The 19,017-nt window shown below is 45.2% G+C and overlaps 1 protein-coding gene across 2 annotated transcripts in view; it reads right to left on the bottom strand.

The window, feature by feature from the left end:
• rims1b (regulating synaptic membrane exocytosis 1b) overlaps positions 1-19,017 on the bottom strand; it is a gene marked incomplete at both ends in the record, with an annotated part of 93,772 nt that overhangs the window by 40,672 nt on the left and 34,083 nt on the right. For both annotated transcript variants that reach the window (XM_083655494.1, XM_083655493.1), the window contains 3 exons: positions 1,708-2,615; positions 3,242-3,537; positions 14,785-14,805. In XM_083655494.1, the coding sequence (XP_083511620.1) occupies positions 1,708-2,615; positions 3,242-3,537; positions 14,785-14,805 (1,225 nt within the window). The remainder of the gene's footprint in view (positions 1-1,707; positions 2,616-3,241; positions 3,538-14,784; positions 14,806-19,017) is intronic.

Here is a 19,017-nt window from a genome sequence, read left to right on the forward strand (position 1 = left end):
GTTCTACTTTATGAAATTAGCATGCATGTACAGTATTACCGGTATCTAAAATGGTGTTTCCCAAACTTTCTTCTGGGGACCCACTTTTTAAAAATGACAAACCATCACCAACCATTTTAAATAAAAGACTGGAAGAAATTCTGCAAATGTATTTGGCGACCCAAATAAAATCTCATGTGACCCACCTGTAGGTCCCGACCCAGTCTTTGGGAAAGACTTTAGCTTCTAAAAAACCACAACCACATTTTAGAAGGTAGGACTGGGCCAGAAAGATTAGCTGGAGGAAATAAGATTATGCCAGTCTTGTCGCTCACCGTCTTCACAATTCTAAACTAAGCATAAGTTGCACAAGATCTTTCCTTCTGTCTCACCACTGTGTGACAGGTGTAAAGAGGGCACACTATCTCATGCCTTCTGGTTCTGCCCTTGACTGACTGGATTCTGGGCCAAATATTTGATTAGTACTCTACGGCCTACAACAGAACCCTTCAGCCGGAGGCTGAACTTGCCATCTTCGGCTGCTCTGAGTCCTCTCTGAGCCTCCTTACAGCTGTGCAACAGTCTCTGACACAGGGGACAACTGTCGCCAAAAGACTCCTTCTGAGGGAATGGAAGTCCCCCTCTCCACCTTTCTTTCACGTGTGGTTGACAGACATGATCTCAGTCATACGGATGGAGAAACTCAGGTTCCTGGCAACCAATTCACAACAATTGTCAGCTATCTGGGACCCATTTCTGGCCTACTTTGACAAGGTTAGAGGCTATGAGTGACTCGCCCAGCTGATTTCCCATGGCCCCGTTGCGTGAGACCCTATGCACAACATCTCCTATAAGCACATACACACTTTACATGGCTGGTAGCCCCACATTATAATATTGTAATGTCGATAATGTCACTTTTTATTTACTGTGCATTATGTGCATGTGTACTGTATGTATGAATGTAGATATGTATGTATATGTTCGTGTTGATGTGTAAGTATCCGTATGCGGGTATGTGCACGTGTATTTGTACGCAGGACGTGTATGTATGCATGTGTGTGTGTGTGTGTGTGTGTGTGGGTGTGTGTATGTGCACGTGTATTTGTACGCACGACGTGTATGTATGTATGTATGTGTGTATGTGGGTGTGTATGTGCATGTGTATTTGTACGCACAACGTGTTTGTATGTATGTATGTGTTTGTGTGGGTGTGTATGTGCACGTGTATTTGTACGCACAACGTGTATGTATGTATGTGTGTGCGTGGGTGTGTATGTGCACATGTATGTATGTGTACTGTATGTCTTTTTTTCTTTTCCTGGTATCTGAGCTTGTTGCTTGTATTGTTCTAAGAAAAACTGAAAAATAAAATACACCCCAGGACCTCAGGAAGACTAGCTGTCCTCTAGGTGTCAGCTAATGGGGAATCTTTTAATAAACAAATAAACTGAGTTTTAGCCATTTAGCTTAGCAACCAACCTCTAAGCAGAATATAATCTCCTTCCTGTTTACACCGGCATGCACATGCTCAGTGTATGTGAATGATCATGTGATATACATTTTCTGGCATGTAGCTACAGCAGTCAAGCGTCTACAGTATATATAGTTTTAGTGAGGAAGAAGCTGAGCTGAGTCTTGAAATGTAACTTTAAGACATACCAGTGAAGGTATGCAAGAAGGGGCTTGTAAGCTATTGGCTAGAGTGAGCACATCTGTTTGACCAACCTTTTTCGCTGACGCTCTCCATGTCCACGTCCTCACAGCTGGTGTACTCGGGTGTGGAGCCTCCCTCCTCATCTGAGCTGCTGATGGACATCTGCCTCTTGTTGACACCGCGCTTGCTCTTGTATGGCCGTGGAGGGGGCGGCCGCAGAGACTCCGACTGGTCCGAGCTCTGCGAGTCCTTCCTCAGGAGGCTGTCCTCACCCTTGTCCCTTGGCGTCCGAGTCGTGCTGGGCTCTAGGCGGCCCTTGTTCGGGCCCCAATCTGGAGGCACCGGTCCTCCAGGATGGGGCCCCGATCTCAGGCCGCCTCCAACAGGTGGAGACCCCCCTCCAACCCCCACGGTCCTATCCACGGAGTAGGCTCGGTGGTTCTCCAAAACGGCCTTGCGGTCGCCTTCCCCACCTCCACCCCTCCTGCTCAGACGGTTTTCAAGCATCTCCCCTGCATTGCCGCCACCTTCCCCGGGCCCCAGTCCGACCTCGTTGATGGCTAGGTCGCTGTGGCGTCGCTCATGGCGGACCTTGGACACCTTGGCATGCATGCGCATCTCCTGCTCCTCCTTCTGCGGCTTGACCGGATAGCGTGCCAGGTTGGGGTCGCTACGGTAGCGAGTCTGGAACTCCTCCTCACGGCGCTGGCGCTCCCTCTGCTCTCTTTCGCGCTCCTCGTCCTCTGGGCGCCTCCGGTGCATTTCTGAGCGACCCAAGCCCTCTTCACCATCCTCGTAGTCCTGAGAATGGATCTTCTCCAGCCTACGGCCATCTCCTGCTCGCCTCTCTCTCTCCCCAGGACCCGGCCGCTCATCCAGCGATAATGACTGAGACGGCAACCTTCCTGCAGGCCGCCGGCCACTACCGCGCCCCATACCTCCCTTACCATTTTGCTCATGCAGGGACACAGGCCTTTTCCTGGAAGAGAAGGGGATATTATGAAATATGATTAACAAAAACTTAGACATACTATAGCTGTATCGTTTGTTTCCAATAGGACACATGAGAACAGTGGGCACTGAAAGAAATCCTGAAAAGCTTTTGATTTTTGCACGGGAATAGACTGTGATACGGACATACTGTACCTTTCTACATGGGCACAAAATCTTCCTGGCCAAATCACATTCATCTAACAGATTAAAAATTCTACAGACCAAGATAAGACAGTAAAGAAATCTTATCTAACCCAATGGATGAAAACAAAGTGATTGAATCAAAGACCTCACAGGCTAAAACCTGTGACCTAGCTTCTGCACTGGTTAAGCTACGACAGGCACGCCTCTGTTCTTTTTTTACCACCAAGGATTAAATAAAACAGAGGCTGCAGCCAATAAAACATACACAAATAGGTCTCGATCTCAGAGTAGTCTTATCCTTTTCAAATATAATAGAATATGACCCCATCCTCCCAGTCCCACTCGGATAATGAACAAAGTAAGGGTTATATGATGTAACATGTAAAAAGAAAACTCTGCCAACAGCTAAGCATGAGGACAAAATACATCATGGAGTCTGAGTTTGATGTGCACAGCTTGACGCCTTACTTGTCTCGAGGAGGTTCACTCTGGGAGCGTGAGCCGGGCATGGTGTCGGCACCCTGCGTAGCAGTGACACCCGTGGGTGGCTGCGTCCCGTTCGGTGGCCCTGCGTTGGTGCTGGAGGGAGGGGCCTGGGACCTGGAGCGGAGCAGCTTCCTGTCCCGTGGGGCCTCACCTCCAGCGGCTGGGTCGTTCAGGGCGGTGCCCAGGCTCACAGGCCGCACCCCCGGCCCCGAAAACCATTCTCCTGATTTGGTGAGAATCTCCTGCTGCTTACGGCACAGGTTGCATACCCACATGACCTACAGGGGGCGACAGGAGGAAAGCGTTAGGCAAGCGGCAGCATTTTATAGAAGACAAACTGATGGAATACACCAAAAAAGCTGTTTGTTATGCCAAACTCTGGATTACTGTTCATATTTCATCTATCTATCTATCAAACTTTTTTATTTAACATATGTCTAAATGGACATAAGACAAGTGCAGCCACGTCATCTTATTTATACAACATACAACCACATCTTTTTTTTTAATCTTTAGACCACTGGCACTGGCAGTAGTTCTCCTTTTAGACAAGAATTTCCAAAAGATACTTTGGTATTCCCCCACATCCCTCTCTCTGCCTCGCTCCAGCTAATCAAATATTGAAGAGCACCCACAGATATGGGGGCTCTGCTCTGCTGCTTCACCATTTCAATGTGTCCATTATCTGTGAGCACAGCCTGGCAAAGCCTATGGCACATGCCAGTGTTTTTCCAGCATAGAGGAATTTTTGGCGCCCCCAAAGAGCCCCAAGGCCAAAACATTGTGGCAATGAGTTCAGGACAACCCTGAGTGCATACTAACTCAAAATTAAGCATTTTACTGTAATTTTAGACTAGAGAATTTCAAAGTTAAAGTCCCACCTTCAAATTTCTTCTTTTCTAAAAATAAAAAATAAATAAAAAAATGAATAAATACATTTGTGGTGCTTTAAAAACAGATTGCTCCATAAGTTCTGACAATGACTGATATATGAGATCAGGACAACTTTGACTACACACCATTTCAAAATCAAGCATTTCTTACTGTATTAATTTAGAGCATTTCAAAGTTAAAAAGTCTTTGTACCTTGGAATTCATTATTTCTGACAATGACTCATATATTTGTGTTCAGGAGAACGCTGACTATACCCCTCACGCAAAAGGCAAATGTAGGCTACACAAGACACTAAGCATGTGATCATGCTTACTGTCGTGCCATGCGTCACCCCCCCAAAGGCCCATTCTGAGCCAGCAAAAACCCTGCATGCTCTGCTTCTTCTGACTTGCTACTTACTTAGTAACCTACAAATAAAAAAGTATTATTTTGAGCTTGATCAATTGTGATCTCTGCTTATCTTCCATAAAGGGTGACACGAGGGAGAGCCTACTACAGTCAAGTCATCTCAGAGAAGTGGAGGTAGAGTGCAGGTGTCGCAGAGTATTAGGCCTACCTGTTCCCTTACATCACACCCTTTATCAATAGCTTTTCTAGAGTATTCTATACAGTAGAGTATAAAAGCATACACTTTCTACAACAATTATACAAAATGTATGAATGCAACCATCAGAAAGATAGCTTGACAATCACCAATAAGGACAGTAGCAATGCTACTGTGACTGTTGAAAATCACACCCACAGCATCCTATACTCACATGTAGCCATGGCTACGGAGAATCACCTCACTTCCACAGCACAAAAACAGGCTTTGCTCCCTGCGTATTTATAATCCTGGCGGTTTATGTTTCAGAGGATAAATCCAAAGCAACGGGGAAACACAGTCATCCCTTGTCTACCAGTCCAGGACCTTGGCGCTAGACGAAAACAAAACCGCTCTGGGACCTTTGGAAACCCCTAAAAATGTTACTCCTTGACAGCCAGTGGGCTGGACTGTTAGCAGTCAGTTAGCAGTTAGCTTCCAGCGCGCGAAAGCACATTTATCATGGCCTGATTGAATCCTAGTTGGCGCATGTCCAGACTAATCTAAAGTAAATCAGCTGCGCGCACGGCCCACAGCTGTTGGGCAGGCGCCCAGGCACACACTACAGTCTCTCTCTGGCTCTCTCTCTCTTACTCTCCACCTCTTTACCCCAGCTGAGGGGGCACAGATTAGTACAGTGGCCGGTAATCCTTTCAGCTCCTCACCATTATTCAAATCATCATCAGCTGACAACAATACCGCCTCCCAATTCATAACTTCTAACCTCTAGCCCCTCCATTCTGCCCTCAGGAAGAATTACACAGGTTACTGATCCCCCTCCACCCCCATGCATCATGGCCCATAGGGATGTATAAAGGCGCCTTATATATCATTTAGTGAAATGAGGGCACCATTTGCAACCCTCAGATTACGCCCGAGTGGTAACAGCACAGGCAGTCGCATCACTCAGTACATCTGGATCACCTGTTAAACTTCAAACCACCAACAGGAATGTATCACTTTATAATAGGAACAGGCACAAAAGGGTGGCAGCATCACTAACCATATCCAGCAAGTATGGCCTGTGCATAGGTTGCCTCTTTAGTAGAAATGGAGTAAGAATCTAATCCAAGGGCTTAATCCTTGAATCAGATCATATAAAAGCACGCACAGCGTGGAATATTGTTCGTCCACGGCTCAATGTGTTCTCAAATCAAAGAGGCCATTTACACCTGGCGTTAACATGCGTTTTCTGCCATCAGATTGCAATCAGATTGTATTTTATCACTTCAACCTGATTCCATTTACACCTGGCGTTAACATGCGTTTTCTGCCATCAGATTCCAATCTGATTGCAATCAGATTTCAGAAATGGTTGTCCTCTCAATCCGCATAAAGGTGCTGTATCCAGATTGAGAGGACACATTGCATTTACACTTGTGTTCAATGTGTACACACAATGCATCCCTGACCACCACCTCCGGAGGTGGTTTGGCCGATCAGATTGCAATCCTTCTTCAATGCGTTTTGGGAGTGTTTACACCTGGCATTTCAAGTGATAAAACACAATCTGATCGCAATCTGATCACAGAAAACACATGTTAACACCAGGTGTAAATGGCCTCAAAGAGAGACATCAAAAGCACAGCTCTTATAAAGCTTTTATAAAGGCACCGCCTCCATGTGTTTGTTACCTGCTTTAAAGCCTGTACTGTGGGTGGTAGAGGGGCAGCATAAACAGCAGTGTTCCTGGGTACCGTGACAGATACTGGAGGGGGAATTAATTGTGTGTGAATTGAGAGAGAGAGAGTGTGTGTGTGTGTGTGTGTGTGTGTGTGTGTGTGTGTGTGTGTGTGTGTGTGTGTGTGTGTGTGTGTGCGTGCGCACACGCATGCGTCTGTTTGTACATGATGATGTGCACATGCCCCACCCTTCAGTGGGTGTGACACATAGCAGTAGTGCTTGCTACGGGAGAACAGTGTGTGATGTCAGACCCTCAACTAATCCGGCCAATCAGCTCCCTCTCTCCAAAGGTGGCCCACTTGTGTCACCTCGAGTTCATCGCATTGCATGCCGTGGAGCATGATGCACTGTGCTGTGTGTGTGCGCGGGTGGGGGGGGGGGGGGGGGGGGAGGCTGAGTGAGTGAGTTAGTATCCTGTGTGTGTGTGTGTGTGTGTGTGTGTGTGTGTGTGTGTGTGTGTGTGTGTGTGTGTGTGTGTGTGTGTGTGTGAGAGAGAGAGAGAGAGAGAGAGCGAGTGTGTGTGTGTGTGTGTGTGTGTGTGTGTGTGAATGAGTATCCTCTGTGTGTGTGTGTGTGTGTGGTGTGTGTGTGTGTGTGTGTGTGTGTGTGTGTGTGTGTGTGTGTGTGTGTATGTGTGTGTGTGTGTGTGTGTGTGTGTGTGTGTGTGTGTGTGTGTGTGTGTGTGTGTGTGTGTGTGTGTGTGTGTGAGTATCCTGTGTGAGTGAGTGGACTTTGGCGGCTTCTGTCCCCTGGCCTGGCCTGCTGCCATCGCTGTGGGGGGAGGGGGGGGGGGGGGAGAGCTCCCGGTACGTCTCTTCTCTTCTCTCCTCTTCTTGCCTCTTCTCTCATTTCCTGTCTCCTTCTCTCCTCTCCTCTCTCCTCCTCCCTGGTTCAGCTGACACCAGGCTGAATTACTTGACAAATGAAGACAACACACAACTGTCATTCATCAAGAGGCTGTCCCATTGTCCCACCCCACCCTCCCTCCCTTCATGTCCAACCGCCGCCAACACCGCCTCTAGCTCCATCCGTCTGTTGACAGGACAGCCAACACCACCTCTAGCTCCATCCATCTGTTGACAGGAAGGCCAACACCACCTCTAGCTCCATCCGTCTGTTGACAGGAAGGCCAACACCACCTCTCGCTCCATCTGTCTGTTGACAGGAAGGCCAACACCGCCTCTAGCTCCACCTGTCTGTTGACAGGACGGCCAACACCACCTCTCGCTCCATCTGTCTGTTGACAGGAAGGCCAACACCACCTCTCACTCCATCCGTCTGTTGACAGGAAGGCCAACACCACCTCTCACTCCACCCGTCTGTTGGCAGGACGGGAGAAGGCGTGTACCATGGTCCCAGCTCTGCCGACAGCAGCATTCAACAGTACGTCACGGCGCGGGAATAACAAGTCGTTTATCTGGGAATTCTGTGAGCGTCAGCTTTTCCTTAAATGAATAGAATAGATGGGAGCCTGCCTTGAGGGTGGCGGGGTGATGGGGGGGGGGGGGGGGGTGTGGAGGCAATGCGTTCACTGAGCGCGTGCAGAATGACGTATGAGGCAGTGCTGGGTGTAAACTGCTAAATCCTGAATGGTGTGGAAGAAAGACGACCACAAAAGACATAATGCTCCATTTCCTCTAATAAGCTAGTAGATCAGCTCTGCAAGGAGGCCAGATGCATTCTGCCCTCTGGAAGCTGAAGGAAAGGAGAGCCGGCACAGTGCTAAATCCACGTTTGTTTTCTTTTTCTGATCTCAGCATCGGAGAGAAGACTCACTCTCACTGGAAACAACGACACTTCCAATGGTATTGAGCGGTCTGCATCGCCACACTTGAAGCAATTCATGGAGAACCTTCATTCCTCCTCAGATATGAATAATTATTCCCTGCCTGCTGTGCTGTACCAACATGAGGGTTGCAGGTTCGAACCTCCGTGTTACCTTCGGCTTGGTTGGACATCCATACAGGCCCAATTGGCCGTGTCTGCCGGTGAGAAGCCGTATTACGGGTATGTGTCCTGGTCGCTGCACTAGTGCCTCCTCTGGTCACTCAGGGTGCCTGTTTGGGGGGAGGGGAACTGGGGGAATCCTCCCACGCCCTACCTCCTGCCGGTGAAACGCTTCGCTCTCAGGTAAAAAGAAGCGGCTGGCGACTACACATGTAATGCAGGAAGCACACACTCTCCCCAGATGGGCAGAGGGGGTGGAGCAACGCTCGGGACAGCACTGGGAATTGGCCAAGTACAATTGGGGAGACGACAGAGAAGAATGATAACAAAATATATAAATATGAATAATTATATCTCCAACATGTGCCCAAAAAACACTTGTGCTTTGCTGTGTGAGTTTTCACGTGACTTTGTAAGGTTGGTGGGTATAGTTATTACAGACTTCTGCTTTATGTGTTGAGTCAGTGGATTGTTACTGGCGTGGTCACTTCCAGTCAAGGAGGATCTATTATTAGCCATGCAGGTCTTACAAGAAGGCCACTCTACTGTGGACTGAGTCACTACAGTTTACTGTAATGTCTGATGGCAGGCCGGTATAAGCACACTGTTTTCTAGTACAGGGAAGGAGTGCAACTGCATTTTGTGAAAGAGAGTGAGAGAGTGAGAGAGAGAGAGAGAGAGAGAGGACAGAGAGAGAGAGAGGGTGAGAGAGAGTGAGAGAGTGAGAGAGAGAGGACAGAGAGAGAGAGAGAGAGGACAGAGAGAGAGAGAGAGAGAGGACAGAGCGAGAGAGAGGGTGAGAGAGAGTGAGAGAGTGAGAGAGAGAGGACAGAGAGAGAGAGAGAGAGGACAGAGAGAGAGAGGACAGTAAAGGTAAAGGTAAAGTAAAGGTAAAGTCCCACTGATTGTCACACAATGTGTGAAATTTGTTCTCCGCATTTGACCCATCCCCTGGGGGAGCGGTGAGCGGCAGCGTGCGCCGCGCTCGGGAATCATTTGGTGATCTAACCCCCCAATTCCAACCCTTTGACGCTGAGTGCTAAGCAGGGAGGCAAATGGGTCCCATTTTTATAGTCTTTGGTATGACTCGGCCGGGGATCGAACTCACGACCTGCCAGTCTCAGGGCGGACACTCAGACCACAAGGCCACTGAGCTGGTGCCAGAGAGAGAGAGAGAGAGAGAGAGTGAGAGAGAGAGAGAGAGAGAGAGAGAGAGAGGACAGAGAGAGAGAGAGAGAGGACAGAGAGAGAGAGAGAGGACAGAGAGAGAGAGAGAGAGGACAGAGAGAGAGAGAGAGAGAGGACAGAGAGAGAGAGAGAGGACAGAGAGAGAGAGAGAGAGAGAGAGAGGAGTACGCATGCTTCCACAGAGAGGTAGGAGGTAGTGGAGTGTGAGGAGAGAGCAGAGGAGTGGGAGGTGGAGGAGGAGAGCAGAATGTTAGTCATCTAGTACTGAGAAACATGATGGAGATTATGCAGTGCATCCTCCCTTCCTGTAAAAAATGCAGTGTCGGCTCGATGCAGTAGGCGAGCAAGACTGTGTGCGTGCATATGTGTCAATGTGAGTCTGTGTGTGTGTGTGTGTGTGTGTGTGTGTGTGTGTGTGTGTGTGTGTGTGTGTGTGTGTGTGTGTGTGTGTATCTGTGTGTGTCTCTGTGTGTGTGTCTGTGTGTGGTACACCCGAGTGTCATGGGATGGTTACTGTGGTATTCGCTCCGGCTGTCATTTACACAGAACACATACCCGGGTCAGATGTGGCTTTACTCAGAAACACTCAAATATAAGAGGGGGTAGTGGTGGGCGAAGGCCCTAAAATAATATTAGGGTATTTCTGCAATAACAATATTCTTAACATGACAAAATGCTGAAAAATATTTGATTATTCATTTCAATAACATACCATTCCAACAAAATAAGTGTTATAGTTTTAAGTCTCAGCATAAACGTAACAGTTTGCCTTCAAATATTCAAATATGCCTTCATTGCACATGCTCTTTTCTAACCACACCACTTCCACACGACTGAAGCCACTCCCCTTTTTGGAGTGAACTCCTCCACTGTGGAGCCGCTTTCAGCCATGCTTGTTGTTGCTGTGCGTACGTCACACTGTTATGCAGCCTGACGGTGTGACGTCATTACATCAACAAGTCGGAATATTGCCATTGTCACAATATTCATTTTTGACGATATGATAATGAACTGTAACAATATCGATAAGATACGATATGGAGCGGGTCTGGTGTGAGGTCAGGTGCATGGCATGGATCGTCAATCCCTGAAACAGCTGAACAAATTCTGCTCAGTGCCAGTGTAACATTCTGCTCAGTGCCAGCATATGCACATTTATGGTAGATTCTGAAACTATATTTTTTAGAAGGCTGAAATAATCCTGTAAAATCATTATGTTGGAGTGATGCACTGATGCTGGAGGAGGAAGGGTCCAACCCCCTACTTGGAGCCCTCAAAACTCCACACCACCAATATGGCCTGAGAACTACTAGATTGTTCACAGGGCCAATAAGTCACACACAAAAAGACAGCAGCAGTCCTTCTTACCAAGAGCTTACAGGCTGTGCTCACATTGTCCATCCTTTTAGTTACAGTATCTCCTCCCTGTACTGTAGACATTGTATTGTTATATCTATTCTTGTCTGTTTTCTAACTTATAAAAAAAACATCTAATTTCATCTTGTGATGCAACAATGTTTTTTCTTTAATAAACTTGAAACTTCCTATTGACAAATAAAAATGACTAAATGTTGGTGATATTTAGCATTAACATTGGCCAGGGGAGATTAGAGCTAGACTTACCTTCATGCAAGTTGGAATTTTTTGTATTCTTGTGCATTCATCTACTCTACTGTACAGTATGTGCAAGTGCGAGGGTACCTCTGTGTGTGTGCTTGCTTGCGTGTGTGTGTGTGTGTGGGTGTGTGTGTGTGTGTGTGTGTGTGTGTGTGTGTGTGTGTGTGTGTGTGTGTGTCAGGCCCCAGCCCCTGCCTGTCCTCTGGGAGGCAGCACTCCTCTACAAAGCAGACAGATTGTGAGCCGTTTGTTCAGTCTCTGGGAGCCATCTGGAGCTGACATTAAACACACATAAACAAACAGCCAGCCATTAACAAGCTATAGCACCAGGAAACACAGGGTCTGCCTGACTCAAAGGGCCATGAATTACTAGGGGTGGGAATCGCTGAGTAGCTCACGATACGATATCGTCACGATACTTGGCCCTCGATAACGATATTATCACGATACAGCGATACTGCGATAATCGATATATTGGAAGACGATACATCACGATACCTGTGTAACTGAAGAGAAAAAAATACCCCTAAAAGGCAAGAAGCAGGTATTATGTATTTATTAGCAGAATTGACATGAACTCTCTCAGAGTTCACTCACTCACTCATACCATTTTCGATACCACGGAGGAAAAGTTACACATTAAGTCTTTTTATTATTATTATTAAAACAAGAAAACCTATATAACCTACCTACCTATATCATTTCTAAAAGTAGATATTAATGATCAAACATTTCCATTCATGTAGCCTACAGTATTTATGTTTTTGTTTCAACTACAAACATAAATAAACGTCAACTTGAAACTATGTTTGAACTACCACACACAGCATAATATTTTAGCCTGTTTATTTAAAAAAAAAAAAAAAAAAAAAAAAAAAATTTTTTTTTTTTTTTTTTTAAATAAACATATCGATACTTGGTGCTAGTGTATCGATAACGTATCGCAAGTGGAAATATCGCGATACCGTGAGTATCGATATTTTGTCCCACCCCTATGAATTACACATCAACTTATTCACACACAACAGAGCTTTGCTGTTCACGATACCATATATCCTCAAAGTGATTTCAACTTGGAACCATTGGCATTACAATAAACTGTATTATTTACCGACAGATTCCAATGTGCTCTGGAAATGTAAATAATAAACATTATTCTAACACCAGTAGTTTATGTTTTCTCTCCTATGATATCCTGAAATATCCTGAAGATTATTGAGTGTGTGTATTGTGTATGACATTCAAAGAGCCAAGATTAGATAATACGGTATAAAGCACAACTGCATGTTAACCATAGTGTTAGCCACTGTTAGCCACAAGTGTTAAAAATAGCCATTATGGGCCGGGCCGGGTTCAAATCCGACCAGGGGCCCTTTGCCGCATGTCATCCCCTCTCTCTCTCTATCTCTCTCTCTCTCTCTCTCTCTCTCTCTATGTCTCTCTTTCTCTCTCCCTCCCTCCCTATCCTTCCTGTCTATCTACTGGCCGTTCAATAAATGCCCAAATAAATAATCTACAAAAGAAAAAAGTAAAGAAAAAATGCTCATTAATAGTGTGTGACTGCACAGACTCACACATGCACGCACGCACGCACGCGCGCGCGCACACACACACACACACACACACACACACACACACACACACACACACATACACACACACACACACACACACACACACACACACACACACACACACACACACACACACACACACACACACACACACACACACATTTGGATACTTTAAATATATAAGCACTGTACAAACATAAAAATACAATACATACAAAAAGAAGTACACATTGGAGCAGAAAACAATATTTTGTCCCTGTGTACTTTCCTAGTTCTTGTTAGGAAGACACCATGAGCAGCAGCACGAGTACTGTAGCAGGATGGCTTTCTGCTTATGCTAGAGCTGAAGAAGACACTTTCCCTGTTCTTTCTTTTGAGGCAAGATGTTATTATGCAACACTGCTGGTAGAGGAGCTTCTACACCCGGGTAAAGGAGAGGTAGTAGTTTTTGGATTTAGGATGGTGCTATCTGAGTGTTGGAGGCCAGTCAAACTACATGTCTGAAAATGAATGAATGATACATAAATCCTCTACTTCAGGGGTGGGCAACTATTTTTCATGGGGGGCCACATGAGAAACCCAGATTGTTGCCGGGGGCCGAACAAATATTATCATGCCGTAACCCATGGATGGGTAACTTTGATGATAGAGAGGACCACAAACAAATGTCCTCGCTACCAGATTTTGCTGAGGGCCGAACGGCACCAACGCAAAACATTTGGGGCATTTGAAGCCAGGTTTAGAGGAATAACTCATTTTAAATGAACAGTTGTGATGTCATTATTCAGTCTTAACCACCAATATTTGATCCTTTTCTCACTCACTCCTATGTCACCACCTGCTCTTCCTGCAGGGCTTGAAATTAACTTTTTTGACCACCTGCCAATATGGCTGCTAGATTTTAAAGTTACCAGCCAATTAGAATTTCCACTAGCCGAAATGTTTTTCTTGAAATAAACCAGAATATGAGTGGGTTAATTTAAGCATAAGTATCAGTAAGTGGCCCGGGATTCTCAAAGTCTGTGTTGAGGGGTCACATGAACAAAAATGCACTCTTGAAGCTAAATAAATCCAAAACCAACAAGTTAATTATTTAAATTTCTACTTCATTGTAGAACAGTCATTTCTTACACATGAGATTACATTTAGCCTTTTAGTCATAAAGATTATTGAAAGATATTCCATATTCCAGACTGAAATGCTATAACAGAAGTGGAGTTTTGGCCAGAATGACATGAACATTTGGACACTTATTTTCTTTCTTTTTTTGTAATTCCATCGCAGGCCACACAATACGCCCGACCGTATTTTGCCCATGTGTGCTCTACTTAGTCCTGACCTCTACTTAGCCCTGCGGCGTTGGGCCGCATCCCAAACTAAAATGTAACTGTCATTCCCTTCACCATGTCTGACTTTGACAGGGCTCAACAATATGGGGTTTTGCAAAGGAGGCAACAGTTTGGCGTGAACAAGCATTAAGGGAAAGTGGTAAGTGGACAGACTGGCACATAGAGCTGGGCCCGTCCCGTCTCCCCATGGCCCGGCTGCGCTGGTGTCAAACGCTCAGGCAGGGGAAGCATGCACACAGGCAGCACCAGCGCTGCTTCGCTCTGCATTCAGATCAACACTCTTTAGGCTAGAGTGCTATCTTATGCATGCTAGCTAAACACACCAATCTCCCCTCCCCGCTTTTTGCCAGCTATTTATTACACTATCTAATGCCGCCCAGCACAGCCATGCCCTCGGCCATAGGAAGAGGGGTGAGGTGACGTTAATAGGGTTAAGGGATGCCCCAACAGACAGCCTATATTATATCATGCTTGGTCTGCCCCCCAGTTGATGTTCAGGGTCTGCATTCATCAACATTCTCAGAATAGGAGTACTGATCGCCACCCAGGTGCCATCGGACAAAACTGATCTCGGGTCTGATGCTGAATTCCTATTGTGGTACTGTGAATGAATACAGGCCCATAGAGTATGTGGAAGGGAGACTATAGTAGTGACCCATGCAGTAAATCCATTAGCCAGCAGGCCTTACCCTGTCCTTCACTATGAGACACTTTGCAGGGGGAGGAGACAGACAATGGACACAGAGTTAGTCAAGTTTTTACACTTTTTGGGAGAAATCTGCTGAGGACACTACGGTCCCTAGTGGCTCCAACCCCAGACAGTAAACGCTTTGAGAAATCAAAGCGAAAAAATGTCTGGCAATCGTGAACTATCAGGGACGCCTCTGTTCAGTTAATTCACTAATCCATATGTGGATTTGTACACACTGGCTCTGTTCCAATCCGATAGCTCGCTCACTTCCATCTGCAGTTGTGGGTTTTTCAACCCTTTCTTCGGCCTTGGAAATGAGAGTTTTGGCCAATGGGGAAGAAAACAAAGCTGAGTTTTGCGTGTAGGCAAGCTAGCTGTATGTTTCCATCGCCTATCAAGTCCTTTTAAAGGGTCCTCATAAGTGACAAGTCAACATAAGCAGACAAGAGAGATCTGGGCTCTAGATTTGAACACAGCCAGCAGTTTAGATTTCCGGGCCACAAACATCACATTCACAGCACAGAGAGAACACCAAAAAAAAGATGCTAACCACTTTCTCCTCCTTTGTGGCATGCAGTCCAGGTAGCAGTGGGAATTGGAAAAAAGTAAGGGAGGGAGTGGAGCAAGAGATATGGAGAGAGAGAGAAAAGCAGAGGGAAAATGAAAGAAATGGAGAGATGCAGAGTTTGTGATGTGGGGAATTGGAGATATTGTGGGAAAAGAAGGAAGAAAACAGGGGGAAGAAAAGTAGAGTAGTGAGGACGTGGTGCAAACATTTTGTTAATCACATTGCGCAAAATACATACACATACTTCATATTCAGTGACACAGTCTGAGGGGAAGGGAACAGGAGTATGTGACTGTATGTGACCATTCACACATGTTAGACCACAACAACATGCGTGACCTAGCTTGGCATGACCTTAGTATGACTCGTGACCTGTGACGACATCACCCGTGTGTCAGCTCCTCAGCACAGATAGGACATTGGCACACCAAAAGCAACATGGAACACATTCTTACACAACTCCGGACATTGCATATCTTTTTTGTATTATGCATCACAACATTTTTGTCATTGTACACAATAAATACATTACATAAATTAATTTAAATTAATACATCTAGTATCAACTCCTATTTCATAATAATATGCCGAGAAGAGGAGAAGCTTTGTGGCCTAATCGACGTTTGGTTGGCACAAATAGGGGTTTGCATTAGCATGTTGCTGTGATGCCTTCTGCAGGGCAGAGGACAGTACTGCAGATCATTTTGAATTGATGATTTATTACAGTAGGTTGTTTAGAGGAGAAGAAGAGCTTGTTGGTTAGTATTTGGAGGACAGTTTTATCCAGAGCATTTTATAGCACCATGAATGATGTCAGATGTCAAGGTGCATCCTGTTTCATGATCAGCATTTAAGGAACACTCCGCCCATTTTCAACCAGCTTTGTATCATTAGAACATCAGTAGTATCAGAAAACTGTAAACGGTTTTGAAGTCTGTCATTTAATTTGACAGTTATTGAGTGTTAAAGTGTGGACCAGTGACATCACTGGTCCACACTAACGCAAATTAATAACTCATTAACTCAAATCAACTCTCAATAACTGTCAAACTATTCATCATTCATCTAGTTTGACAGTTATTGAGAGTTGATTTGAGTTAATGAGTTATTAATTTGAGTTAGTGTGGACCAGTGATGTCACTGGTCCACACTTTAACACTCAATAACTGTCAAATTAAATGACAGACTTCAAAACAGTTTACAGTTTTCTGATATACTACTGATGTTCTAATGATACAAAGCTGGTTGAAAATGGGCAGAGTGTTCCTTTAAGTGCTTCAAATTCCTTTGAGTCTATTTTAAGTAAAAGAAGACAAGGTATTCTTATGTGCTAAAGTTAATTTCTGTATAGCTGTGGCTACCGTCTTGGCTGTTACCGTCATCAGCTGCTTTAACCCATATCAGTCAGATGTTGAGACATTGTTACATTTGTTGAGGCTGACTGCATTAGGGCCAAATCCATGGTCTGAGACTGTCTAAATATACTATCTGATCATGCAATTTAACCAGCAACATATCATACTCATACTCAAAATATTTTTGCGGAACAATAGCTTGTGCAACCAAAACTTACACTCTCCAAAGATGCTATTGTAATGGCGTTGTGTTGGTGGTACTTGCAGCAACCCATGTTAAGGGCTTGCCCAGGGGTGGATACGAACCGCCGACCTTCGGCTTGGGAGTCAAACAAGTTAACCACTGCACCAAGAGATCTAGCTCCCTTGGCGGAGCTGATTAACATGCCTTTATACTGGGGAGTGAGTTTAACCAATCCACTCGCTACCACACTGGACTCACGAGGAATCGACGCTGATTCACTTCGGTTACACTATGTTAGGCCGCAAATTCCGTATGGGGCCGTATTGTAGTCCGGCGATTGTAGTCCCCCCTTTTCTGCCTTCGCCAATCAAAACAAGTATGTGTGCGAGCGAACCGGGAAAAGACGTTTTTAAAAGGCTGTAGACTATTTTGTAGCTTTAGTTTAATTTCTCTCTTTTTTAGTTTCGTTTCTTGATATCTGCTATTTCATGCTGATCACTTTCACTGGTAATCTGGAGCCTGTTGAAACTGGTTGAAACCTTTCTGCCGAGTGCTGAGGCAGGCAGGCTCTTTCATTGACAAACTAACCCAAGTGGTAAACCGGAGGATTTTTATTGTGAAGAGAACAGATATACACTCGTGATTTTTGAGAGAGAGAAGAGAAGAGAAGAGACGAGTGAAACAGAGCAGAGCTGTGTGTGTGTGTGTGTGTGTGTGTGTGTGTGTGTGTGTGTGTGTGTGTGTGTGTGTGTGTGTGTGTGTGTGTGTGTGAGCTCTCTCGCCATATGACCTCTGCGTGTTTTTCACCCTGGATCGCCCACTGATGGTCTACCCCCATTGACTATGAATGGAGCGCAGGGGATGGGGAAGGGGGGCAATGCGAGCGTCGGATTGTATCTGAATGGGCCCTTATTCTGCTTGGCTGGCTGGACGACCGGCCGGGATAGACACTTTCCTAGCCTGTTATGTTATTCTGCTTGGCTGGCTGGACGACCGGCCGGGACAGAGGCAAGCAGCCCCGAGACCCATGGAGCTCCACTTAAGTTACAACACATCTCTCCCACACATTATACACACACACACACACACACACACACACATGTATGCACGTGCACAGATACACAGATAAAAACCCAAAGCCTACCGCCGCACACATACACACACACGTAAACACACGTAAACACACACATACAATAATAATATACTCGAGCCATAATACACCTAATAAAACTGCAAACTCATACCACCTCCCGTATACAATATCTGCACTAAATCTCCCTTTCTCTTAAACACAGACAGTAGTCATTTTAAATGAATGCCTTCACTTTTATGAGCGCACAACAGGCTGTACGTATCCTGTCTGTGACGAACAGGTTAGGCTCGTTCATACATATATAGATATATATATTTTATTTCTTATACATCTTCTCATGTCTTTACACATAGAAATATATGTATACTTTTTATTTCTTGTTCATGTTTATATGAGGCTGATCTGTTATCTCTGACATTATTTGTTTGTTTATGTTATGTCACGCTGTTACGTTACGTCCTGTCATGTCGGAAGTTTGTAGCTCACTGTGAGCTTTTGAAGGTGTTGGGTAGGCTGTGAAACTGAATTGCCCTTCTGGGATAAATAAAGTTGTCTGAATCTGAATCTGAATCTCTTGCTGGTGTAGAATTATTTAAATTCCAAGGAAATTCGGCACATTGACATAAATGACATTCAGCATCACCTCAAGAAATGTCCTACACATTTTTCATTTGAAAATTCCATACTTTTCCAGACTCAAATTTCCAGACTTCTCGGTAGATTTTTCAGACCATATTTGACATCTGAGTACAAATAGCTAGATGTGTATGATGTACGGCCTACATCATACACACTATTTGGGCTAAAGAAATGGTTTTAAAGTTGGACAACATTCCGCTGTCAAACATCTCTGCCCAAAGAGCAAGTAAACTAATCGGTGCTATATATAGTATTATTTTTCCTTAAACCCTCCTATGACCCTGCGTCCTCATACACGGACATTCGATTTAGGCTTTTACACCATAATATTTAATTCTGTTGAACTTAGACCTGTTTTCCTCATTTGTAGACACTTGTGGCCCAATTATACT

Source organism: Poromitra crassiceps (assembly GCF_964638095.1).
Source record: "Poromitra crassiceps genome assembly, chromosome: 19".
NCBI classification, from domain to species: Eukaryota; Metazoa; Chordata; class Actinopteri; order Beryciformes; family Melamphaidae; genus Poromitra; species Poromitra crassiceps.